Source organism: Rattus rattus, chromosome 17 (assembly GCF_011064425.1).
Source record: "Rattus rattus isolate New Zealand chromosome 17, Rrattus_CSIRO_v1, whole genome shotgun sequence".
NCBI lineage: Eukaryota > Metazoa > Chordata > Mammalia > Rodentia > Muridae > Rattus > Rattus rattus.
The window spans coordinates 20418974-20445702 of record NC_046170.1 but is presented as its reverse complement, the minus strand read 5'-3'; the positions used below and the strand labels follow the sequence as shown (position 1 = coordinate 20445702).

At 40.5% G+C, this 26729-nt stretch overlaps 1 protein-coding gene across 4 annotated transcripts in view; it reads left to right on the top strand.

Moving 5' to 3' along the window:
- Otud4 (OTU deubiquitinase 4) overlaps nt 1–26443 on the top strand; it is a 47960-nt gene extending 21517 nt beyond the window's left edge. Inside the window, exons 8-21 of one of the 4 annotated variants that reach the window (XM_032888157.1) lie at nt 1474–1528; nt 1749–1866; nt 1960–2024; nt 3553–3650; nt 6486–6586; nt 6682–6871; nt 14869–15031; nt 16589–16709; nt 17440–17495; nt 18207–18281; nt 19069–19207; nt 19719–19973; nt 20976–21016; nt 21578–26443. In XM_032888157.1, the coding sequence (XP_032744048.1) occupies nt 1474–1528; nt 1749–1866; nt 1960–2024; nt 3553–3650; nt 6486–6586; nt 6682–6871; nt 14869–15031; nt 16589–16709; nt 17440–17495; nt 18207–18281; nt 19069–19207; nt 19719–19973; nt 20976–21016; nt 21578–22792 (2692 nt within the window). In that variant the 3' untranslated portion in view covers nt 22793–26443. The remainder of the gene's footprint in view (nt 1–1473; nt 1529–1748; nt 1867–1959; nt 2025–3552; nt 3651–6485; nt 6587–6681; nt 6872–14868; nt 15032–16588; nt 16710–17439; nt 17496–18206; nt 18282–19068; nt 19208–19718; nt 19974–20975; nt 21017–21577) is intronic. The other 3 variants (XM_032888158.1, XM_032888159.1, XM_032888160.1) reach the window with 3 other exon arrangements.
- The last annotated feature ends 286 nt before the right edge of the window (nt 26444–26729 follow it).

The following is a 26729-nucleotide window of genomic DNA, read 5'->3' as shown; positions in this document are numbered from 1 at the left end:
TTGAACAGTGTTTGATGTTGTGAGTTTTGTTATAACGTATGTCGATTAATTATGCACAAATAGAAATTGCCTCTCTTTGTTACAGACACATAACCTGAGCCAGATGTGAGGGGGCCAGCTTGTTTTAACTTGCTACCCACACTTTAGAGTGGGGGGGCCTTTAAACTGGTCTTTTGAGTGCTGTAGACGTTTGTCATGTTATAGAAACAAATCCAGGGTCTGACCCTGGACACAGGACTGGTAAGCTGGAGAAGCTCACCTGGGAAGAGGAGTAGGATCTGTGCGCTGTTGTGCTTGCTTTCCCTTTCACACTGCCTTTGAAATGTAGCTTACCTTTTTACCATAATAAAATGTGTTAGTAGCCCAAAGATTGAGTACTTGCTTAGCATATGGGAGGTCCCGAATCTGAGTCTTCTGTATTAGAAGGAGGGGGGGTGAAAAAAGAAAATAAGCTCTTTTTTATTTGTCACATCAGTTTTAACAGAGGACAAACACTGTATATGACCTTGTCAAGGGTAGATCAGGTTAGTGTAGTGATTAGGAGGGAAGATGTGTATTATGTTCTTGGATTATCTTCACATTCATATTGGTGGGTTTTGAAGTTACTTGGAATGATGAGTGGTTTTTTTTTCCTCAGTCTAGACTCCAAGTTCTTGCTCTCTTTAGTGTATATTTGGAGGTTAGTTTGAAACATAGAGGTGGATTTCTTAAAGAGGAATTGTAGGATAAATCCTCTAGGAGCTAAGTAGAACTTGACTCATCTTGAGTCTCATCAGCCTTTTGGCCACCATATGGTCTTCTTGCTCTTCCTTTGCTTGGAATACTAGATCTGAGGTACTGTCTTGTTACCTTTCTCTTACTCAGAGGCACCTCAGCAAGGCCTTCCCACCGCTTTATGCTGCTGTGCCTGCTCCCTCTTCTTTTCATAGGACTTAGTTCTTACTGAGTTGGTTACCCACCTAGTTTGCCTTTACCTCACTAGATTCTACGGCAGTTTTGTCTCACTGCTTAGACCCGAGCAGTCTACTAATACGCAGTGTGCAGCACATAGCAGGCACCGTATTTGTAGCATTGATGATTGAAAAGTGGGTGGTGATGGCTTTTGATTGATTGTACTGAAGATTAGGAAGTGTTTTTTACAAAAAGGTTGGTTATGACTTGACATTTTTACAATTGGGGTATTTGGCTTTTTTATTGTAAATGTTATAATTTGATTGTACCAGTTTTTTTAAAAAGCTTTGTAATACTTATTAAATTTTAGGTTGAGTCTTTTGTAAATTGTTATTTACCTGCCACCACCATTTCTGTTTTTTGTTTACTAAGTCAGTAAGAATTACTAGTATTAAGTCTGATATTTATATGTAACATTGTAAAACTTTGAGTTTATTGCAGCCTCATGTTTTTGGCATGTAATTGTAGTTAAGTTTAAAACATGCAAATTTTCATTTTCTAATTATGGTTCTTCCTTTATAGGAGTAAAAGCACTGCTGCTACTGATGTGAATGGATTTAAGTCCTCAGGCAGTGAGGTATTTTTAATTTAATACTTTTAACTTTTATATGTAAGAACCTATGAATTTTTTTTTTGGGGTGGTCATTTCTAATAGTAAGGGTTGCTTTGCTGGTATGAAGTTGATTTGCCACTTCCTGCTTTATTTTTAAGTTTTTTTTTGTTTTGCTTTTGTGTATATTTGAAACTGTTTTAAAAGCATTTTTGTGTTAATTGGACTTCTGACATTGTTTATTTAGAACCCTAAGAACCATGGGAACTCAGCTGACCTTCCTTTGTCCAGAAAGGTTCTTAAGTCCCTCAGCCCAGCAGTCTATAGAAATGTGGAGTATGAAATTTGGTTGAAGTCTAAGCAAGGTGAGTTAAACTAAGTCTTCTGTAAAATTGCCTTGTAGCACTTTAATAATGAAATTCACAATATGTTTTAATGAACTGTTTTTAAACTAACAGCTCAACAAAAACGTGATTATTCCATTGCTGCTGGCTTACAATATGAAGGAGGAGAGAAATGCCATGTAAGTGATATCTACCAAATGAGAGTGTGACTTGAATTGACTCTTACTTTCTGATACTCTCCAAAGGAATAACTAACTAAAGTTTGACTGTAGTTATAACTTGGATTTCAGAATTCATTTATCCTAAATACATTATAAATATATTTTACTCTAAATACATACAAGTAAAATGTAGAATAATCTTAATGTTGAAATTCATACATTTGTAAAGCCACAGTTTTGATGTTACTTGTTTTTGAGACAGTGTCTCACTTTTAGTCCTGGCTGGCTGGAATTATATAGACCAGACTGGCCGGGAAGTTAGACAGATCCGCCTGCCTCTGCCTCCTGAATTCTGGGCCTTTGTCCCTTTTATTTGAATATAGTTTACTTGAAATCTTAAGCAACTGGAATGATACACAGATGACTTGTTTACTCAAGTATGTAGGATATACTTTATAGTTTTTGGTAGGAATAGCTGTATAAAAAAAGGCCAGTGAGGCTGGATATGGTGGTGTATACCTTTAATCTCAGCACTTGGGGAGATAGGCAAGTGGGTTTTTGTGAGTTCATGGCCAGTCTGGTCTACATAGTTCCAGGACTATACAGTGAGACACTGTCTCAAAAACAGCAAAACAGAAAATGGCTGGCAAGATACTCAGCGAATCCTTTTGCTCTTTCAGGGAATCTTGAGTTGGTTCCTAGCACCCATGTCAGGAAGCTTACAACTGTGTTCCAGCTGCCAGGGATTTGGTGCCCTCTTCTGGCATCTGCCACTCCACAGGTGGCAGAAGAAACATTTAAGGCATTACCCTTTAAAAATCTTTTTTGAAAGTGATTAATGAGGAATGAAATTTCTGCTCAGGACTCTGCTAACGCTTGGAAAAAGGGAGTCTATGTAGAGCAGAGCTGTGTTTACTGTGCTATCTTACCTGTTAGCAGCCATTGGCCAGTGCACAGGGTTATTGTGTGCGGTTTGCCTAGAAGAAACTTCAAGACATCCATGTCCACACTATTCAGTTAGCTATTATTATTAATGGGGTTGGTAAGAAACAGCAGAAGCATCCCTTTTTAAGGAGCAAAAGTTAATTACACCTTTTTAGTATAAACACAAAGATGATAGTAATAATAGTTGACTCATCTGTAAAGTGGCTGCTCTGTGGACTGCTGTCCCCTGTATGATGTGTATCTCCATTGCATCTCCAGTAACTCCCTCTTACATTATTTACTGTGTTAGCTCCAGTTTGTGTGTGAGCAAACAAGGTAAGTGAATTGTCCAAGGTTGTTGCTAGCAGTAGACAAGCCAGGCTTGGGGGCCAGGAGGGGTTGACAACTGCTGGTGTATGTGTTCCTTACAGTTCGGTGGATTCTGCTCCTGCTTCTTGACATATTTATAACAGTAAATTTGACAAAAGAAACAGTCTTTTAGGTAGAGAGGTATGGTGCCTTAGGGATACAGATTCTATTGAAGCTCTTGTACTCATTTTTTGTTTTTTTCTGATAAATGTTTACATTAACCAGGTGTCTGATGTCTCTCTCTGGTGTTCAGCAGGTTAGATTGGATCATAATGGGAAATTATCTAATGCAGACATTCATGGGGTTCACTCTGAGAATGGACCGGTTTTGTCTGAAGAACTGGGGAAAAAGTATGTATTCTTTTAGTTAAGGTGTTTGTTACCTCTTAGATTTAACCTGTTACAAATGTGAATACTTCTAAATGCCTATGTATTAAGAAATTCAATAAAAGACATCCTGTATATAAAAGTTTAATTGGTTAGACATTAGAAAAATCAAGAGGGGTTGTGGAATTGCCTTGCAAAGGAACTGATAGATCCATCCATCTATTTTGTTTTTGTTTTTTTTGAGAACAGGTTTCTTTGTGTAGCTCTGACTGTCCTGGTATTCTATTTGTAGACTAGGCTGGTCTCCAACTCAAAGAGATCACCTGACTCTGCCTCCTGAGTGCTGGAATTAAGGGTGAGCCATTATCACCTGCTGGGCATTGTATTCCTAGAGGGCACTTGTCTTGTTCATGGTCTACATAGAAGTCTAGGACAGCCAGGGATACATAGACCCCCATCTCAGTCTCTCCCTTCCCTATGACAAAAGTACAGGACCAGAATTTTAACATCTACATAAAAACAGGCAAGGCTGTGTGTCTGGTCACACCAGTGTTGGCGATCAGAAGTAGGTGGATCCCAGGTGCTCACCTACCCTATGTAAAAAGAGTTTCAGGTTCATTGAGAGAATGGAACTGAAAATTCTTGGTAGGAGCACATACACATACAGCATATTCACAGGCAGCACTTGTAACACACACACTCTCTCTCTCTCCTAGACAAATAAAAATATTTTGAATTTAAATCAAATGTTTTGCTTGCTCTGGTATATTTTACAAAATGTTAGTTTTAATGCCTACAGTTTAAAATATATTCTTCCCAGGAGCACTTCGGAATTGATGCGATTATTAAATGGGGATTTGGGAGAACAGGCACTGTAATTCTTTGTTTTCTTAGTGCTGAGTTACCTGCAATCAGTAACCTGTCAGTGTCTGGTGTGATGGTGGACGCCTCAGACAGCAGCACGTAGGAGGCAGAGTCAGATAGATTTCTGAGGCCAACCTGGTCTACAGAATGAGTTCCAGACGAACTAGGCTACATAGTGAGACCTTTAAAAAAATGTCAGTACTGTCGTGTAGTTTAGAAAATATTACTGACTTATTGCTGTGCCATTTTAATGCACCTTTTGTTTGAGTTACTGGAGGAAATTCACTAGAGGAAAATGTAGTAAATCACACCTTGACCTTTACTAAGAAAACAAATTTAAATGTATGTGACTGTAAGATGTGTAGTGCGGTGAGTTCCAATATAACCAACACCCATTTTTAGCAACAAATAATTTCTTCTCTATATTTTATATTATTTGTTTGTTTTATTTTTTATTTTAAATTTTCTTGTTTTTGATACAGGGTTTCTCTTGGTAGCCCTAACTGTCCTGGAACTCACTATATAGTCCAGGCTGGTCTCAGTCTCAGATCCTTTTACCTCTCCCTCCAGGGTGCTGGGATTACAGGCATGTGCCACCACACCTGGCCCTTAATAATTTTTTAATTATTAATAAATAATAATAATTATTAATAATCAACTTTTTTTTTGTCGTGTTGTTTTGAAGCAGCATTTCATGTGCCACTCTGCCTGGCTTTCACCATGTCCTTTAATAGAAAAATAATTAAATGTTTTATGTCAGGTCTGGCTATTATACTATACTGTATGATCCTATCCTATCCTGTGATGTTTTCAAGTGTCTCTTAACAGTATAAGGCTCTCTCAGGAGGATAGCAGAAGAGCAATTGTTCATTATTTACTTAGTTTTTTGCTTAATTTTTATTTAATTTTCTTATTCTTTTTTTTTTTTTCCTCTTTTTTTTGGAGCTGGGGACCAAACCCAGGGCTTTGTGCTTGCTAGGCAAGCGCTCTACCACTGAGCTAAATCCCCAACCCCTTATTCTATTTTTAAAGTTATAAAATGTGATTTGCCATTTGAGAGATGTTTGGATCGCTAAATGCTGGTTACACTTCAGTTCTAATGTTTTATTTAAAATTTGTTGTTTTTTTTTAACGGTGCTGGGGATTGAACCCAGTGCCTTGGCCATGTTAATAAGGAAGTCTTCATTGAATGACATCTAGATCTAGTTTTTCTGACTTATTTTTAATGTAAGGTGTGGTGATATGTGTCTTTAGTCCTAGTACTTGGGATACAGGGGCAGGAGGATCTAGTCTGGTATACATAGTGACTTTTAGGCTGGCCAAGGGTATGTCTCAGGAAAAATGAATTAAAATTAGCACTTCTTTTTGCCCCCCCCATCTCTCTGTCTCTGTCTCTCTCTCTGTCTCTCTCTCTGTCTCTCGTGTGTGTGTGTGTGTGTGTGTGTGTGTTGTGTGTTTTGAGACAAAATTTCTCTATAGATCAGGCTGGCCTCTGAACTCAGAGATAAGAAGTGTATGTTAGCATGCCTGGTTTAAATTGGCAAATGTTGTGTAAGTTGACAGCAGAGTGTCTATGTAAGGTATTAGTTTTAGTGTTCTTTTAAAATGATCCTTTTAGATTTGCTTACTTGGTGTGTATGAGTGTTTTGGCTGCATGTTACAGTGCATGCGTGTATCATGCCTTAGGAGGCCAGAACATTAGATCCTCTGGCACTGGAGTTAGGGTGGTTGTGAGCCACTGTGTGGTACTGAGAATTAGATCAGGTCCCTTAGAGGAGTAGCCAGTGCTCTTTTTTTTTTTTTTTTTCTTTTTTTTCGGAGCTGGGGACCGAACCCAGGGCCTTGCGCTTGCTAGGCAAGTGCTCTACCGCTGAGCTAAATCCCCAACCCCTAGCCAGTGCTCTTAACTGTTGAACCGTCTGCCTCTCCATTTGTATTTTAGTTCTTATGGAGATCGTGTGAAATTGTTAACACACACTTTTGTTTCTTTTGAAGGCAAACACCGAAGAACCTCAAGCCACCTCCCCCAGAAAGCTGGAACACGGTGTCCGGAAAGAAGATGAAAAAACCTAATTCTGGGCAAAATTTCCATTCAGGTAAGTTCACATCAAAGCTTTCTTTAGGGTTATGATGGTAGTTTTTGGAGTTGTTTATGTCAGGGAAACTGTGAGGTCTTTTTCTTTTTCCACAGATACGGATTACAGAGGGCCAAAGAATCTAAACAAGCCAATCAAAGCCCCGTCTGCACTACCTCCTCGCCTGCAGCATCCTCCAGCGGGTGTAAGGCAGCACGCGCTCTCCAGTCATTCTACGGGGCCCCAGTCTCAGAAATCCTCCAGTGAGCATAAGAATCTAAGTCGGGTGCCGTCACAGATCACAAGGTAACCTTCCTGAATTGAAGAGATACAGAAGCTGTGAACTACATTGCTGCGTGTTCCTCCTCCATTACATCCCTTTCTTGGTTACAGGTTCTTGGTCATCTTGTTTATAATGTAGTGTTGAAAAGAAGTGTTGACAGAGTTTTCCAACAGTACACACTAATACTATAGAGGAATAAGCCTTTATTTCTGAATATTTTGTTCCAGGTGATGGCACACTTTATGGTAGTTCTGTCAGGGTATTTTGACCATTATGGAGAGCAGAGTAATAATCTGCAGGAGGCAAGAAGGTAGTAGTTTGGTTAAATATGATTCGGTAGCTGGTATTGTTTCAAACTTTGAGAGTATGACCCCAAGTGACTTATTCTAGACATATTTAAGTAATTGTTAAACATTTTCCTGCTGATACATAAAGAAGCCACTAAATCAATGCTTTATAAAGCCCTTGTGACCTTGTTCATAGAGATGGGTTCTGTATATCGAGAAGCTCAGGTAAGGTTTTTGGGGAGGATCTCATTTGGTCTCAGCCACACAGACAGCACAAAGGTCACTAGACTGTTTATTGACGCTGTTTGGTCTTTCTGAGTGGATAACAAATTGCACATCCCTCCCTTTGAAGGACAGTTCTGTGTGCTGACCTTCCTCATACCCTTAGTGCTTCTGTGGGATCACAAGGACTTGTGGTGTCTACATAGCTCCCTTCTTTATTACTAAAGAAAAAATTGTGGTTTAGTAGAGGCCATGACTGAATGTACTGCTTGAATGGCTAGCCCAACTAATACAGGCAAGCATAACAATAAGAAAAGCTACCAAAACCAAGGAAAGGACAGAGACATGTTAGCCATGATGGCCTTCAAGGGTCACTGGAGATTTATCTTTTTATGCAGCTCATTAATTTGACCATCAATAGTATGCGAAAAATGTGACATGTTAAAGCAGTACATGCTAGGAATTTGTTAGTAACCAAGATTATGTGTGAGCAGCAAACAATCTTTAGTACTATTTTTGTTAAATTGTTTCTCAGTTCACCCATCTCTTGATAAATTTCTAATATTTTACTGTAATACTAGATTTCTTAGTGATAAAGGTCATTTTTGAGACTTTCTTTGTATTCTAGTAAATATTTTTGGGACTGGCAACAAAAAAGCTGTCTGAACTCTTAGTTTTGACTATGTTCTGAAAGTTTTGATTGTGGTAACATCCTTGATATTCAGTTTAGCTCTGCTTAGTAGTAGGTGGCATTGCTATAGATGATCACAAATGGATAATCATAGCATTCTAAATACTCAGGTAGATGAATGCTAGGGTCATCTCTGTGTTACCTATCATTTCCCCCACCCCACCCCACCCCCAATCTGCTCTTCTGATAGAGTATATAGCCTTTGGTAGGTTTTGTAGTCTCTTTTGTAGTCTTGACAGGTCTTGAACATACTTTGTAGCCCAGGCTGGCAGTCCTCCTGCCTCTGCTTTCTGAGTGCTGGGGTTGTAAGATATTGGCATGTGCCACCATGTCTGGCTTGAGAGGAGGAGTATTAAGTAGAGGGTTCTGTCTAGTCAGTTCTAGCCATGACCCCTGGGAAACTAAATTACTGGACTAGTACCTCCCCATCCAAGTGCCCCAGGATCTTTCGTGTTGGCTAAGTTCTTGTCTTCAGATTCTTTTCTCTTGCTTTTGAACATTTTCCTTTTTTGAAAATATCTTTCTTTCCCTTGCCATTAGAGGTAAATTCAAGACAGTTGGGAGGCTCTTCAAGCTGATTTAGCCATGCCATATTAGTTTTTAGAGTTGTTACAATAGCATACCAGAAATTAGTCATCTTAACATAATAGAAATTTATTCCCTGGGGTTGGGGATTTAGCTCAGTGGTAGAGCGCTTGCCTAGCAAACGCAAGGCCCTGGGTTCGGTCCCCAGCTCCGAAAAAAAGAAGAAAAAAAAAAAAGAAATTTATTCCCTGACAGTTCTAGAGGGTAGACATGGTTAAGAGGGATTTATTGCCGTGCCCATTGTTGTAAGGCTTTCTGTGAGAATCTGTTCCTTGGCTCCATCCTGGCTTTGCCTTTGTGTTTGGAGTTCTTGCTAAAAGGTGACTCATTCTGTTTTCCATATGTGTCTTTGTGCAATTTTTCAAAACCACCAGCTGGATTGTGTTGGGTCCCTACCTCATTCCTGTTGATCTCATCTATTTGGTTACATCGTAACAGATGTAAATAAACATACACACATTCTGGGAGTTATGTATCTGAGCACATTCTTCTGAGAGTTCAATCCATAGTGTGTTAATTATTCCAATCCCTTATTACTGAAGTCCTGGGGATTAGATGCAGGGTTCATGGACGCTAAGAAGATGCTAATGTTACTTTTTGTTTCATTTAGAAAATATAGGATAAGAAGGTAGTTTATACTGTTGAAGTAACCCCAGCTCTTAACAGACAGGCCAGCCTGGGTAAGACCCTCCTAAGCTTTCAAGCCCAAAAAATATCTAAAGGATTGTCCAGCCCTCTGTAATCTTGTGTGTATTTTCCGGGCGATATCTTCTTTTACTTGTATTAACACTTTTTTGGGTGGGGATAGGGTAGGGTTCAAGACAGGGTTTCTGTATAGCCATAGCTGTCCTGGAACTAGCTCTGAGCTGGCCTCAAGCTCGCGGAGATTAAGACCCACATGTTGGAAGGAGAGAATTGACTTGTCCTCTGAGCACAAGCACAAAAAAAGTGCAATGAATTAAAAAAATAAAACTGGCTTGAGTGCTTACTCAGTGATATAGAACACTTGCTGTTCTTGCAAAGGCCCTGTGTTTGATTTCCAGAGACTCACCACCTAACTTCCTCAGGCACCAGGCTTGCATGTGGTGCCTAGAAATACATGTAAGCAAAACTCAAACACACAAAACAAATCTATAAAGTTCAGTGGAAAAAGTGAAATGTGTAGAAATGTACAAAATCATCACAACATTTTCAGGGTTATCTAATTAGAAGAGTATATCGGGAAGTAAATGTGACTAACAATTCCTAACCATATAGTCAGGAAGTTTAAATTCCTCATCAATGGTCTCATGCTAATTGTCTTAGCACTTCTACTATTGTGATAAAACATTATAACTTTGGAGAAGAAAGAACTCATTTCAGCCTATACTTCCACTGTCCATCCTTGAGAGAAGTCAGGACAGAAACTCAGATCAGGGCAGGAACCAGAAGGTAGGAACTGAGGGAGAGACCATGAGGGCTGCTGCATACTGCCTTGCTCCTCATGGCTTGCTTTGCCTGCTTTGCTATAGACCCAGGATCACCTGCCCGGGAGTGACACCAGCCACCTTAGACTGGGCCCTGAGCCCTCCTGCATGATCACTTGATCAAGAAAATGCTTGATAGATTCATCCATAGGCGCCAGTCTTATGGAAGCATTTTCTCAATTGATAGTCTCTTTCCTGATGATTCTAGTTTGTGTCATGCAGACAAAACTAACAAGGATGTTAATTTGTGACTCTCAGGTTTAAGTCTTATTTAAGTGTAAGATAATTTTCTGCTGTGCTGTGACGTTTGGGTCATGGTAGGTTCTTTCTCTTTAGATGGAAGTCTTACAGCATGTCAGCTACTTGTCATTAGCTGCACTTGAAGGTTTGGTTTGGACGCTGACACCTGGCTCCTCTTTCCTTTTGTACTTGGTAGCTTATTCAATGTACAGTTTACTTTGGACATTACTCTAAAAATCATTCCTGTGGAAAATGATCATCTTTTCATGTAATGAAGCACTTTTTCTATACTCTATAAGGAAGAGTCTTAAACATTTAAAAATAAAATACAGACTGCCAGATAACCTGTTAGAGTTGAATGTGAACCTAGCCTTTTAGGAATTGGTAGAGCGCTCATATGTTTAATGTACTGTGACAGACAACTGTCCAGCTTATTGGACTCTTATATTAATTAAACACTTGGTGGCATATACCAAGATAGGTGAAAAGTTTGGTTGTCAATGTGTAGGAATTGATTGGCAATTGAAGTTAATCACTGATTAGTATGCCTTTTCCAGTTTGTATTAATAGTTAATAGTGGAACTGCTGATGTGGGCCCAAGATGGCTCAGCAGTCAATTGCTGCTTTTGCAGAAGACCCAGACTGATTCCCATTGTCCATGTGGTAGTTCATAACCATCAATAAATTCTGCTCCAGGGAGTCTTGTGCCCTCTTCTGACTTCGTGGGCTCTGAGCATGAATGTGGCTCATATACATTTAGGTATAAGACATTAAAATCTTTCAAAAAAGTATTTTAACAGTGTAGTCAATGTTTAGCATTTTATATAATTACCTCATTGTCATGAGCCTGATAGAGTTCATCCTGTCTGTGTATATGTAACACATCAATTTTTCAGTTGTTTTGGAAAAAAGGAGCAGTGGTAGTGCTGGGTATGATCCATTTATGTGGTCTTCTTTCTATCTTCTTTAGTGATACCACTCCTCTGGAGAAAGCACCAGAGATGGGGTTTAACTTTGAGTCAGTCAGGCAGGCTGAGTCAGTCAGTCAGGCCGGCCTGCCTGCCTGCCTGCCTATCAGTAAGTCAAGAGTGGCTTATAGGCTGTAGGCAATCAAATCCGACAATGGCTATTTACCAACAGAAGGTCCAAGGCTCTGGTTGTTCAGTCTCTCATGAGGTTGGGTCTCTCAGCTGGTCTTTAGCATACCCAGGAATCCCAGAGAAGTAGGCTTTAATACCAGTTTTTTTTTTTTTAAAAAAAAAAAAAAGGATTTTCCAGTGAGAGTGACAGCAAAAAGGCAAAGAACAAGCTCACTTCCTCTCGCAGCCTTTATAATAGGCTGATAGCAGAAGGTGTGGCCCATCTTAGTCTTCCCACATCAAAAGATCTGGATTAAAGGTGTATCCTTCTGATCCTTCTGTCTCAAAGATCTGGGCTACAGGTAGGTCTTTGCACTTTGTAAGATTTAAGACTGGGTCGTTCTGGCACATGCCTTTAGTCCCAGCCTTTCGAGCTCCCATGCCAGCCTTATCTACAGAGCTAGTTCTAAATCAGAGTTCTAAATCAGACAGGACTACACAGAAACCCTGTGTTGTAAAGCCTAACCAACCAAACCACAAGATTTAATTAAGAAAAATCCCTCATAGGTGTGCCTAGCCATTCGGTTTTAGTTAATTTAATGTATTCTCTAATTGACAACCAAGAATATTCAAAAAACCTACCCCTTTTCAACTTGATACACAATCATATCACCTTAGTCATGTTTAATTTCCAACTGAAATCAGTTATCAGGTCATAATTGCATTAACAGGATGTAAGTATTTTATGTACAGTGTCAAGTGCATTAAACATTCAAACAGGTCATCATTGTAGTTATCACTCATAAAACCAAGTGAATTATAAATTTAGAATAAATGGCAATATGCCTTGGGATAGTATTCTGTCTCAAACCTAAAACCCCTGTCATCTCTTAATGATATGTAATAAAGAAATCAAGGAAAGAAAACGTAACACCTGTACAAACACAAAATATCACAGAAACTATTCATGTCAGGCATAATCCTTGTTTCTGCATCTGGTCGTGGGGCCTCAGCTAATATTTCTACCTACTTTTCTCTCTTACCCTTTCTGTATTTCCTCTACCTTCCAGCAGCACCTCATCCGGTCCTCGCTCCTGATGTGTTTGTGTCCTTTGTCATACTGCTTGGATTAGGCTAACTTTAATCACAGGACATAATTGCACCAAGAGATGGCCTAAAGGATCTGCACTCCAGACATAATCTTTCTTATCTGCATGGTGGAGAAGCAATCCAGTTTCTCCGTGGTAATCTGTACAAACCACCACTCCTAAAATTGGTTATTCCTATTTTAGCCTGTTGGTTTAATGGTTTTACAAGCCCAAAGTAGCCAAAGGAAGTCTGAGATTCCAGTTCAATGGAAGTTTGTTGTTTCTCCTGGTAAGAGTGCTAAACCTCTCTGGAAGCAAAATTTCTTGTCCATCAGAACTTAGGGTGATGAGAACAGGAAGCAAACAGTTCCCTAGTGGGTCGGTTACTATGGGGATAGTGAGTGGAACTATCCCTTTTGCACCCCTTGATTTCATGACTAGTGGTTCTTGGCTATGGGAGAAACTATACTGTATATTGGATGCATGTGGTGCCTCTGGAGAACCTGCCTCAGGCCCTGGGCTGCTGTCACCTCATTGGCACTTTTCCATCAAGCTAGCAGCTTCATGATGGTGGGGAACATGGTAAGAAAGTGGATTTCATAGTTATGGACCTGTTATCACACTCTAAGGTCAGAAACAGTACTGTTGGAATACCATGATTAGTATCATGAAGCATAGAGGTGAGGTGTTCTCTTAAGTCCCTGGATGGTGGTTTTGTCAGAAACATTATGTGCAGGAAAGGCACATCTATAACAGAATAAGTATCTACTTCAGTAAGGATAGAGTTGTCCTTTCCACAGGGAAAGTGGTTCAGTGCTGCCAACCTTCCAGGAGGTTGCTGGTGATCCTGGGAAATGTACTCAGTGTTGGGCTCTGCTCTTAGGAGATGTGAGCCTTGGTGAGCAGCAGTTCATATTGTTGAGCTCATGCATAAATTCCACCTCTGTGTCCACGACCATTTGTTCTCAGGCCCACTGGGCAATGACAGTGACAGCTTGGAAAGAAGGGGCCATCCTGTCTACTTGGTGGCTCCTCAGCTGGTCAGTTAGACGTTTTCAGTTGCCTGAGAATTTGCCAAACAGTGCTCTTTAGAGTCTTTAACCCTACTGGTGTTGAAGAGCTGCTCAGGAGGGTCACTTGTCCTTTTAGATTTAATGTTTCAGTGAGACTACCTGAAGACAGTAATGACTTTATTTATCTCAGAATTAACACAGTGGCACCATAGCACTCTAGTACTTACCAGTAAGAGTATATTTTACTTTGACAACACTTTTTCCTTAAGCTTTGAATTTGAATTTTGATTTCTTATACAGAAGATAAAAACGATAGAAATGCTATCCATACTGCTCTTTTTAAGAATGCTTGTTTTATCTGCATATATATGCATAATGTGTGTATATATGTGCAAAATATGTATGTATTTGTGTGTGCCTAGTGTCTGAGGCAGTCAGAAGAGAGTTTATCCGATCTCCTGGAACTGGACTTAATGTATTGTGAGCTGCTATGTGGGTATTAGTAACCAAACCCTGCATCCTTTGCACTCCAGCCAGAGAGCTTGACTGCTGAGCTGTCTCTCCAGCACTTCATACTGCTTTTAATGGCTGCAAGCTGTATATAAACATTAGAATCATCACAAAGAATTACTGAGTCTCTAGTGACCTTTCTTTGACCAAAGCTGCATTGAGGCAACAGTGGCAGCCAATGACCCAGCCTGGCTCAGCTCATCGTTTGCAGTCCTTTGCTTTCTCTTTTCCTGTCAGTAGGGAGGAGGATGGTTTTTGTCTTATCTTGCCCTTAGAACAAAAAATCACCATGCATTCTCTTCCTTAAACTTTTTTCTATACATTCTAATTCCGTAAGAGAGTGTGTGTGTGTGTGTGTGTGTGTGTGTGTGTGCGCGCGCGTGCATGCGTGTACATGCTGCATGTGTACCACAATGTACATGTGGAGATCAGAAGAGAACTGTAGTAATCATTGCTCTCCTTCACCCATGGGAGGTCTGGGGGGCAAGCCTTGAGTCACTTCGTGGTTCATGTTTTCCTTTATTCTGAGAGTAAATTTTATGATAATATTGGAATGTGGCATAAAGTGTATGAACAGTGCTTATATTTCAGCTTTCAGGAAAACATTTGGTTATTTCTGTACCATGTAGAATGAAGTAGGTTATATTTTATTTATTTATTCTGTGCCATTCTGTGAAGTAGCTAGCCTACAATGTTGTGTTTATCTGTTTGCCTGTGGTCTTAAGTGACAAAGCGTCACGGTGCAGCTTGTTTACTTGGCTATTGTACAGATCATTGTGTGTCTGTTCTCCATACACTTGCCTTTTTTCCCTGAAAGAATGTTTTTTTTTTTTTGGCAGAAAACCTGATCGTGAAAGGGCTGAGGACTTTGATCATGTGAGTCGTGAATCTTACTATTTTGGCCTCTCGCCAGAAGAACGCAGAGAGAAGCAAGCTATTGAAGAGTCTCGGCTACTCTATGAGATTCAGAACCGGGATGAACAGGCTTTTCCGGCTCTTTCTGTACGTATATGGAGATCATAAAGGTTAACGGTTAGAAGTCTTAAGGCACTTTGTAGTTACCAGTGGTGGACTTATATTTTTAAATTGAAAATATTTCAGTATTACAATCCACTTCGGTGTGTGGTGTGTGCTCATTATCATTGCCACTTGAGAAGGAAGAGAAGCCGTGAATTAAGGCCTTCCTGGCAGTATAGTGAGTTGTGTGCCAAGATAAAAAGGAGGGAGGGAAGCACAGGCAGAGCGCGTCATCATCCTCTAGATGCTACTGAGAAAACCGCTGACAGGTGAGCCTAACAGTCCTGAATGCTTCCTTTCAGACTGACTTGTGATCTGCAAGGAAACCCTGCAGTACAAAGGCTTAGTTCTCAGTTGACCATTTGCAAGGTTTTCTGAACACTCAGGAAACTTTGATCACTTGTATATAAAACATACTACACTTGCGTGTTCTCACCGTGTTGTTTTGAGCAAGAAGGAACATGTATCTGTCTTATTCCATGTGTCATTCACTGGGCTGAACTGGATACTTCTCTGATGAGAGGACTAATCCCACCATCTGTTGCTGTTTTTTACTTTTTGGGGATATGATCAGAAAGGAGAACTCTTGTCATGTAGGTGAGGGCTCTCAAGTCTTGGCAGATGGTATAAGGTGGTAACACTGACTGAAGCAAGGTGGAGTGCTGTTGGAGCCCACTGTGCCACAGGCAAGACAAAACTGCACCCGGTCACTTTTCTCTTTTCTGAAAGAGAAGCTGGCTCAGTTTGAAGCTTATGAGTAGTTCAGTCTGGAGCTTAGGGAGGGATGCAAAAGGTCCCCAAGTCAAGTACAGTCCGTGCTCAGTGCTCCCTCACGCATTTTTATTTGTCTTCACGTAGCTTTGCTTAAAGAGGCTGACGTTAGTACTTTGTTCTTCTCTGCCGAATGTGTAAAGCAGTGCCACTGGGTTTCCTACTCCCAGATTTCCATTGATCTGCTGTTGGCTCTGATGGTGGCCTAGGTTTGTTTACTAGAAACTAGAGGAGAAGACTAAGCATTTTTCCGTCTGTGTGATTCATGAAGAGTGCAGTAGCGGGGTCTAGAACCTTTGGGGTCATTCATCCTGAAAACCCATCCTGTGTTTGGCGCCGCTTGTTGTTTACCAATACTATGTGTGTTCAGAGCTCAGGCGGCTTACTCGTGACTACCATTTCAGTAACACCTGCTAGTTGAGATTTCCCATCACAGCAGACCTTGGAAAGGTTGGTAACAAAGATAGTACTGTATCAATTTCAAGATAATAGCTTGGTCAGTGTGATCTCTTGAAACTGATAAATGAAGAAGTATTAATTTAGCCCAAATGTCTGATTATTTGATACTTAATTTCATAGTAGACTATTAATATAGAACATATAATTGAATGTGGACTTTAGATGATAGCCATAATTACCTATCAGGTAGATTCTAAGGTATAAAATTATAAGGCTATGAACTTGGAGAGTTTTGATTAGAAGTATGAATGTTAATTTGTAGAGCTTGTATATTTATAACATCTTAATACCAAGTGTGATTTTATTTTAAAGAGTTCATCAGTCAGTCAGTCACCTCAGAATAGCAACGCGTGCGTCCCAAGGAAGTCTTCACATGCGAGGGACAGGAAAGGAAGCATGCGGAGAGTAGATGCAGAGGAACGGAAGGACAAAGGTACACTGCTTTAGCACTGAAGATACACCTCCTACTGTTTAGTCATGTACAGCATTTCTGCAGCTTTACGTAGTCAAGTGAAGGATGACAGGAAATAATAAATGGAAAGTACAGAAGTACCTGCTAGGAGTCAAACTACCTGCCGTTCTGAGTATCAGGAGGATGGTTGTGCTCTACTGCTTCCTGTACACTGGCGCATGGCGCACGGTGTTTCCATACTGAATATGCTGCTGCCCACTGGTCTCTCAGTAGCCACCTTGAATATCTCTGAGTGGGTGTGGCAGTGCTTGTGTTCTTGTAATGCTCCCATAGTGCAGAGTAGAGATGCTGGCAGTGTGAGTCGGTCAAAGAGAAGTCCTAGAGTACTCTCTTTAGATGAAAAGGTGAAGGGTGAGGTCATTGTAAGAGGTTACATTCATGTAACTTCTGTTACAGAATATTGGGATTCTGTTTTACTACAGTAGTAGTTTCTGCTGACTTTATAGATACAGGGAAAAATTAGTATAAGATTGGGTATATACAAAGTTTGAGATATCAGCTAGTGTATTGTATCTACTATGGATATAAGAAAGGATTTGTGTATTGGCAAAAGATTTAAAATTGTTCATCAGGTGTCATATATTTGACATTGTAGAAAAACATTCATGTGAGCTAAGACAATATTTGTATTTCTGTATTTAAGTGCATCTGAAGGTTGAGTCTGCCTTTTTTTATTCTTGATCTTTTGCAGACTCTCTACGTGGCCATACTCACGTGGATAAAAAACCCGAGCCAAGCACACTGGAGGTAAAGGTTTTAGATATGTTTAAAACCTTTGCTCACCTATTTGGTGCATGCATGGGTGTGTGCACATCATGGTGTATATGTGGAGAGTAGAAAACAACTTTGTCTCCTGCTACGGGACCCTCAGGGATTGAACTCAAGTCACTGGGCTTGGTGGCAGGCACCTTAGCTGCTGAGCCATCTCACCAGTTCCAAAAGCTTTAAATGTTAGTTGCTTCTTGTTCTTTAATGCTGTGATAGTGTAGCAGGAAGAGATTTGCTAATGAGAATGAGATTGAAAGCACTTAGATATTTATAATTTAATGAAACAAAAAAATGGAAATAGGATGAAGCTCGGGGTCTTTAACTTCCCATTACTTTCTCAGGTTATCTCAGGATGTCTTATCAATAGTTGCAAAACAGGGTTTTTCATGTCGTCCTGGAACTCGCTCTGTAGACCAGGCTGACCTCTATCTCAGAGGTCTGCTTGCCTCTGCCTTCCAAGTGCTGGGATGAAAGTCATTTGCCACTCTGTGGGATTTTAGTGTTTAATCTTGAGTACTTAGAGAGTGAGGTTTGTACAGGAGATTGTTAACGCTCTTGGAAGTCCTACCCCAAAAGAAAGCTCCCCAGTACTGTGACAGGGATGTGCAGGCCAAATTAACCAGGAAGGTTCTCAGTGAACTATCCAAAATGCAGATCTCTTAATCAATGTGACTTTTCTTGCTTTCAAAGATCAGCGATGATAAATGTACAAGAGTTTCATCACCATCTAAGTCAAAGAAAGAGTGCCCATCTCCTGTAGAACAAGTAAGTTTACTGGCCTTGGTATATAGGGTGTCTAGTCTTAGGGTTTCTTTATTGTGTATGTGAAAACATCAGTGTGTAAATGCCAGAATTTATTTCTGACATAATGTAGGTGCTGTTAAATTTATTTTATTAATTTTTTTTTGTTTTGGCTTATCCTAGAATGTTGTAAACTTTTCTGGAATGTCATTTTATAGCCATTCCTGTGACTTAATTTGAGTTAAGTTTAGTTGCTAACTTTTATGTTTGGCACCCTTATTTATTTTTGTGCTGGTTCAACTGGGAAATTAAAAAGAACATTAAAAATATCTCTAGAAGTTATGTGCATTGTCACTAATGAATTAGTCTCTGTGCATTTAAAAGGACCAATAGTTTGCCAAGTAAATGAACACACTTGAGAGTGTTAGCAGACACTTTGGTTCTCAGTCTAAATGGTCTTGCCTCTACAGACTTGTTGGCAAAATGAATGTACCCAAGCGTGATTTTTAAAGTTTTGTGTCAGACTGGTTTAGTAGAAAGGAAGCTAAGGACTTCTGTGAGTGATTGTTTTCCCACTTGCCTTCAAAGCTCGTCATCTCTAACTGCCTGTGACTCCCACAGATGTGTCAATAGGAAATGCGTTGTGCGTATTCTTGGCTAGTGAGTGAGCGCTGAGACTCACGTGAATAATTATATGCTTAGTTTTAAAGTAGTGCCTTTCATACTTCACTCAAGACAAATTTATTAATAAATGTGTGTCAAAGCAAAATGATTTTTTTCTTCCTTTTTTTTTAACCTCCTATTCTTGAAGAAGCCAGCAGAACATATACCTTTGTCAAATCCAGCCCCCCTCCTAGTCTCTCCAGAAGTTCATCTCACTCCTGCGGTGCCTTCTTTACCAGCCACTGTGCCAGCCTGGCCAAGTGAACCCACAACTTTCGGACCAACAGGTTAGAGACGAATTTGGAAAAATTTCCAACCAGTTAGCAACAGTGCCTTCAGATCAGAAGTCTCAGGTTCCTGAGTGGAGCCCTACTGCAGCAGTCTGAGTGCTCCTGATGGGTCTGGAAGGCCAAGTCCTGTGCATGGCGGTCAATGGGGTGCTTCTGTCATCATGGGGGTGTGATATTTGAGCCGCTTACCCTGTTGTCATATTGCTCTCTTTGGTTGTGTTTGGTCAACAGTGACTGGTGCCACAGTTTGTGTTTCCTCTGTAGGCAGCACTGTCACAACTCCTTTCGGGCTCTATAAGGACTTTGCTTTAGACATTCTATGGGGACTATGCTTAGAAGACGTGGACTCTGCTTGTTTCCTGGATCGTTACTAAAGTACTTAGGGTTGCTTACTGTGTACTGCTATATAAGGTGTACATGCTGTGCAGTACTGTTAATTTACTACAAATATTTCTAGATGAAAATAACATTTTTTTATAACTTCTGTTTCTTCCCTTGTCTTTCTTAGGTGTCCCTGCTCAGATTCCCATTTTGTCAGTGACACAGACCACTGGACCTGATGCTGCCGTGTCACAAGCGCATTTAACACCCTCTCCGGTTCCTATGTCAATTCAGGCAGTTAACCAGCCCTTGATGCCTTTGCCTCAGACAATGAGCCTCTATCAAGACCCACTCTATCCTGGGTTTCCTTGTAGTGAGAAGGGAGATCGAGCCATTGCACCACCCTATTCACTGTGTCAGACCGGCGAGGACCTGCCTAAAGGTGAGGCCCTCTCCAGCCTCCAGCTGCTGTTTCCCTCAAGTATACCAGAATTAGTGAGAAAGCCATTGAAGGCGCTCAGTGAGGAGCAGAGAGCTGAGGAAATGATCAGGTCATTTGAGTGCTCAGGCCTGTTTTAGCTTGGTAGAAAATGAGCTTTTGTGCTTAGCAAAGCCTCTCATGCTTTGTTTTTTCTTTTCCATAAAAAACTTTGGACAGCTTTAAAATCACTTCTAAGATTTAATTAATTAATTTTAAATAAAGATTTATTTTTTATATATAAGCACACTGTAGCTGTCTTTAGACACACCAGAAGAAGGATCAGATCCCATTACAGATGGTTGTGAGCCACCATGTGGTTGGTTGCTGGGAATTGAATTCAGGATTTCTGGAAGAGCAGTGGACAGTGCTTTTAGCCACTGGGCCATCCAGTCCAAGTTTTAATTTATTTTATAGGCAGTGTCTCTCTGTAGTCCAGGCTGTGAGCGTATATTCTGCGTCAGTCTCCTGGGTTCTCGGTTTTAAGTATGCACTACCAATACCTGGTTTGAGTTATGGTAATTTTAACTATTTTTCCATATGTTTTCATTTTGTAATTCTTGAAATCACAATAGAATATATGAAAAGTACAATGTTCATCTGAATTTTTCCTCAGATTGAATTTTTTTTTTTTCTTTTTTTCGGAGCTGGGGACCAAACCCAGGGCCTTGCGCTCGCTAGGCAAGCGCTCTACCGCTGAGCTAAATCCCCAACCCCTCAGATTGAATTTTAATCAGATAAACTACATTTAAGTTATTTAGGGACTTAGATGTTGATGTGGAGGGAAGTACAGCAGACCTGGAATCACCGTCTAGTGACAGCCCGGTGTTTGGTTGTTTCTATTTTCGTGTTTTACTGCACAGACAATACAGCAGAAAAATGTCTTTTAGAGCTTTAATAGTTGACGTTGGCAGAAAGAAAAGCTTTGGTTATATAATTTTAGTGAAAAATTATTCTTTTTTTCAGATAAGAATATTCTTCGATTCTTCTTCAATCTTGGTGTAAAGGTATTTGCATCTTTTCAAAGTTAACTTCATCACTATAAATAGTAAAATTTAAAATATTTAACTCTTAATTGGTAATTTAAGGTTTACTGAATGATACGTATCTAGAACCTGGTTACATTTACCTAGGTCATGCTGGATTATATTGTCAGCTAGTTACATTTTTTTTTTCATAATTTTGTTTTTTAATTGAATACCAACAAAGAAAGTATTCAAAGCATTTCTTTCTCATTTTTATCCTTTGTTAAGAGTTCTGAAATGTTAATCCTTGGCTATTGGAGCACTTTGAGGACTCCTAGTTAATGAGCCTTGTTGGAGACTGTCTGGAGTATTTTGTGGCAGGCTAGTGAGTGGCTCTAGCTAAACTGAGAGGCTGAGATGATGCTTCTTCCTGTTAATCTGCATCAGGCCAGGACCAGGGAACAGTTGGTCACCACTGTGGTCCTGTGTGTGTTTTATGTTTGTATATGCATGAGAGACTTAGCTTAAGCTAAATACTTTTCAGAAAGATAGCTTTTTAACCTCTCGTGTTTCTGTTTGTCCTGCTGTTTTGTTGTCTTTCAGGCATATAGTTGCCCTATGTGGGCCCCACACTCTTACCTGTATCCTCTGCACCAGGCGTACATGGCAGCCTGCAGGGTGTACCCAAAGGTCCCTGTTCCTGTGTATCCTCAGAGTACTTGGTTCCAAGAAGCCCCTCCTGCTCAGAGTGAAAGTGACTGCCCCTGTGCTGACGCCCACTACTCTCTGCACCCTGAGGCCAGTGTTAATGGCCAGATGCCACAGGCAGAGATTGGACCGCCTGCGTTCTCTTCCCCTCTGGTTATCCCTCCATCTCAGGTGTCTGAAGGCCATGGACAGTTGTCTTACCAACCTGAACTGGAGTCTGAGAGCCCAGGGCAGCTTCTTCACGCTGAGTATGAAGAGTCACTTAGCGGCAAGAACATGTACCCACAGCAGTCCTTTGGGCCTAACCCGTTCTTAGGTCCTGTTCCCATTGCACCTCCTTTCTTCCCTCATGTTTGGTATGGGTATCCTTTTCAGGGATTTGTGGAAAATCCTGTAATGAGGCAAAATATTGTCCTGCCCCCTGATGATAAAGGAGAGTTGGATTTGCCTTTGGAAAATCTAGATCTGTCTAAAGAGTGCGATTCTGTCTCAGCAGTAGACGAGTTCCCAGAAGCCAGAGTGGAAGGCGCACACTCTCTCTCTGAAGCAAGTGTGAGCAGCAAGCATGAAGGCCGGGTGGAGCAGTCGTCCCAGACGCGGAAGGCAGACGTAGACTTGGCTTCAGGTTCTTCTGGAGTGGAGGGAAAGGCTCACCCCCCTACTCAGATTCTAAACCGAGAGAGAGAGGCTGTGTCTGCTGAACCTGAGCCTAAGAGGACCATTCAAAGTCTGAAAGAAAAACCAGAGAAAGTCAAAGACCCCAAGACTGCTGCCGATGTGCTCAGCTCTGGGGCCAACTCTGTGGATAGATTGCAAAGACCAAAAGAAGAGAGTTCAGAAGATGAGAATGAAGTGTCTAATATTTTGAGAAGTGGCAGATCCAAGCAGTTTTATAATCAAACTTATGGAAGCAGGAAGTACAAAAGTGATTGGGGCTCTTCTGGTAGAGGTGGCTATCAACATGTGAGAGGCGAGGAGTCCTGGAAAGGGCAGCCTAACAGAAGCCGGGATGAAGGTTATCAGTACCATCGACATGTTAGAGGACGCCCTTACAGGGGAGATAGGAGGAGGTCAGGGATGGGAGATGGCCACAGGGGACAACACACTTAATGGCTGGTTGTCGCTCGTACTGTAGAGCTGTAGCCTTTTCTTAGGTGGAATATTTCTGAAGGCTTTAAAATCATTATAATAAAAACCCAAATTGGAACTATCTCCTCCCCTCCCCTTTTCCCCTTAATTTCCTATTCTGATGAGACTTTGGACATAAGTTTAAGGGGCAGATGAATTTTTGGCATTGTGGTTTTTTCTTACTCAGAATCTGTTTATTGGGTTACTGCCCCCATAAGAAGTAAACATGACTTTTAAGTATTTTTTTATAAACAGCTCAATATAAAACATAGACAGTGTTTGATTTTTTTTTTTCCTTGTGTAAGTTTGATTTAAAACGTTGGAAATGTGTGCTTTTTAGTGTTTACTAAAGTGACAAGAAAATAAAGCATTCAATACACTATAGATTCCAAAACATAACATTGCACCAAATAGAAATGTATATTTTATTATGCAATGCCTTAGTCATAAACTGGGCTCAAACAATCCTCAGCCTAAAACACTGTTGTCTTTTAATATGCTTCCAACCCAAAGGCCTTTCATCTCAGTATCTGTCAAACTTGAATAACGTCTTCTCTTTACTATTACACACGAGGCAGCCTATTAACCTGTGTCTTAGAATGGTTGTATATAGTTCTTTTAATATCCATAGGGTATATTTTTGAATTTTTTGGTGAGTATTTGTTGAATTTGAGATAGAATACAGTAGATGTTTAAGAAATAGTAGGAAGTCCGGTGAGACGGCTGTTTCCATCAAGAACTCTAGCACTGCTGTAAATATCATGGTGCCTACTCGAAGGGAATGTAGATGCTATGCATTTTGGAAATAATCTGCATCTGTTAAAACTGCAGAAGTTTTTAATGCCACTTTAACACTAATGCACTGACAGATTCTAAATATTTTGTGAGAAATGTTGAAATGTTTAACCTGATAGGCCTCTCTATAAAGAGTGTTTTGTTTTCCTCCCTGCACCACAAGCTGTGTTTATCACTTTACAGTTGCATGTTCAACTCGTCATAGCTGGAATTACTGTATAAAAAGAACATGATTGTGACTTTAGTCCTTCTCTAGAGATGCTGCTAGCACGTGGTTTTGCTTTGCCTTTTGTAGCTCCTCCCCGTCAGTGCCCTGTCTAGTCCTGCTTCCGGTCTGCAGTATTCACTAGAGGCTCCTTTGCATGTTGCACTCTGTTCTCATTTGGAGATTGGACTCAGACGAGCTAGCACAGTATTCCCTCATCTGTGTTACTTTGTACAACTAACTGTACTTTGTATTTCTTATTTGTACATATCAATGTGAAAATCTACCTTTTTTATGTTGCAATTGTGATCAGGCAGCTTGAGTGCTATGCAAATAGTAGGTAGTATGGTGGTGATTTTCTTTGCATGTTGTGTGTGATATACCTAGCCAGAAATAGATGTGGCTTTTGTTTTGGGGGGCAGATTACTTTTAAAAGGAAATACAATTCACTTGAATTTGACGAACTGAAGCAGACAGGTTTTCTGGGTCCTCTGATAACTTGGGGTGTCTGGCAGCTGTCAGCCAGGCTCAGTGAAGTTCCACTGTACTGTAATGATGGATTTACCTCTGTGCCGTTTTAGTTACCCCGTGTCTGTGTAACTGCTGATTTGAGTAGTGATTCGTGTTTAGGAATTTTGTAATGTAGGGCTTTAGAGAGCACTTTGAAAGATAACATTTTATTATGATGGTGCTAGGTAAAAAAGTTATAGCATGGGATGTGAAGAAAAAATGAGAACCCATTGAAAGGAATTTGTTGTCTGCTTCTAAGCTAGAGTGGTTGTAAAGGTTCTGCTCTGCCAGTGCTTCAGTACCCGTGGCTGAATTATGGATAGATAAGGACTGTAGACGGTCTTCTGTCTAGTCCGTGCTTTTTACGTAGAACTGGTTTTATCTAATAGTTTTAGTATGAAAATCGCCTTTTGATGTAATAAGCCAGATTTTAGAGGTTTGATGTGTTTGGTCTCAGGAGCTTAAAAGCAGCAGCTTTCTCCAGTGTCTTGTGTTACTGATTTGGGAAATGTTGAACGATAGGACAGGGAAGAATAGTGCTTGGTGTCCTCGTGATCACTGTCTTACCTTAGTGATGTGATGCTCCTGAGGGAAACCAATCACCTTCTGTTTCCCCACTTGACCTCCAGGGCATGATGGATCAGTGATGAAAGAATTGTAGCCTGTACTTTGTTTTGACCTCTGGAATAGAACTCTGACTTTTATAGTTTTAAAATGATCAATCTTTGTATGAAGGTCAGTTTTCTTTCTTTAGGTATCAGAGGATTTTGCCTTATCCTGAGGTCAGACTAGGGCCAAGCAAGCTTTTTCCTTCACATGAACTGTCATATTGTATTTTGACCTCGTTGTACACAAGAAAAGGAGAAAAATGACAGCCAGGAAGTCCTTTGTATTGGCACATGATCTTTATGGGCTACATTCTGAACACACGCTTCCACTGACCAAAGCTCATGTGACTAGCGTAGGTGCTGTAGTCGGCCCCACCTCTGCGCCTTTCAGTGCTGCTGTTCATTACTTCCTCAGACATCCTCCATCCTTCCCCCGCACACGCCTTGGCAGCAGGATGCTGGCAGCTTCTGACCCTCGTGTGGTTTCCTGTGAGTCTCTTTCATGGCAGGTCTCTCATACCTGCCTCACCCTGAAAGCAGGTTCCCTGCAGCCCACTCTGCGACAGTCCGTGTGTGCAGCCTATCCTTGGACGGCAGTGTTCTCTTTGGCCCAAGGGTAAACTGAATGCCTGTGAACTGCACACATGCTTGTGATTGACTTGGTGCAATACAGTTCCTTTCTAAACGTTTCTGGTTTAGAGAATACTCAGCCATCTTGGAAACTAGCAATATTTATTTTGCCTCGTTTATTTTACCTTCAGTTTTAGATGAGGTGAAGGTTAGGGTACGTAGCAAGGTCCATTCTAGTGTAGCTGAGGAGGAAGCTATACTGTTGCTGTTTACTGTATTTTGCTCCCTAACTTTATGTCTAATTGCTTTTTTAAAATCTTCACAATGGCTCACTTGAGCATATCAATTTGAAAGAGCCAATTTTCTTATTGTTGGCCCTTGGCTCTTCTGATAATTGGGACTTTTGTTTTCTAAGTTTGGAGAATCCTGTAAGGGGGTGGGTGCATGTCTTAATGCTGGGAAGCAGCAGCCCTGGGGTTGAATTTACTTGAATGGTTTAAAAAAAATTGCATTGTTACAAAGCTAGAAAAAATTTATGTATGAAAAATGATCCTAGCCTTACACTGAGTACAATAATCCTTGTAAGCATGTGAAGATGTGATCTTTGTGATGTTACTTGTAAAGCATATACATATCTATACATATCTTTTGAAGTGTTGAAAGGAATAGTACTTTATATTCTTTATCATACCACTTTTGTAAGTGTTGAATATATTGCTGTTTATTTTTCTATGTTCTGTTTCGTAGCCTTAAGAAGTGTTTCAAACGATCTGAATGTATAAAACAAGTCAATGCCCTACATGGTGTGATGCTGCATTATATATACAACCGTGTGCATATATTAAATTCTGTCTGTTGATTCTGCTTGGGATTCTTTGGTCTTTGGGTAACCCAATATATCACATGTAAATCTGAGGATGAATCTTAGTAAACTCTTGAAAATGACATGGTTTCCATGTATTTTTCATGCTGGAAGATAATTATAGTAAGGGCAACTGAAAGTGGGGTTCATACCTGTGGATGCTGGTTTCCTTTTCTACATTGCAAAGGTTAGGCCAGGTCAGGGAGCTAGCCAGTCAGGGGTGGAACTGTACATGACCTCAGTGTAATTGGCTTTTTACAATGGGATGTCCCATTCCTCTCAGCACTGACGCAGGGATGCAGAATACCTAGGCAGTCATAGGTTAAGGGACTTATGTAGTATTTTTGTGGCCTCCCCCACCACGCCCCC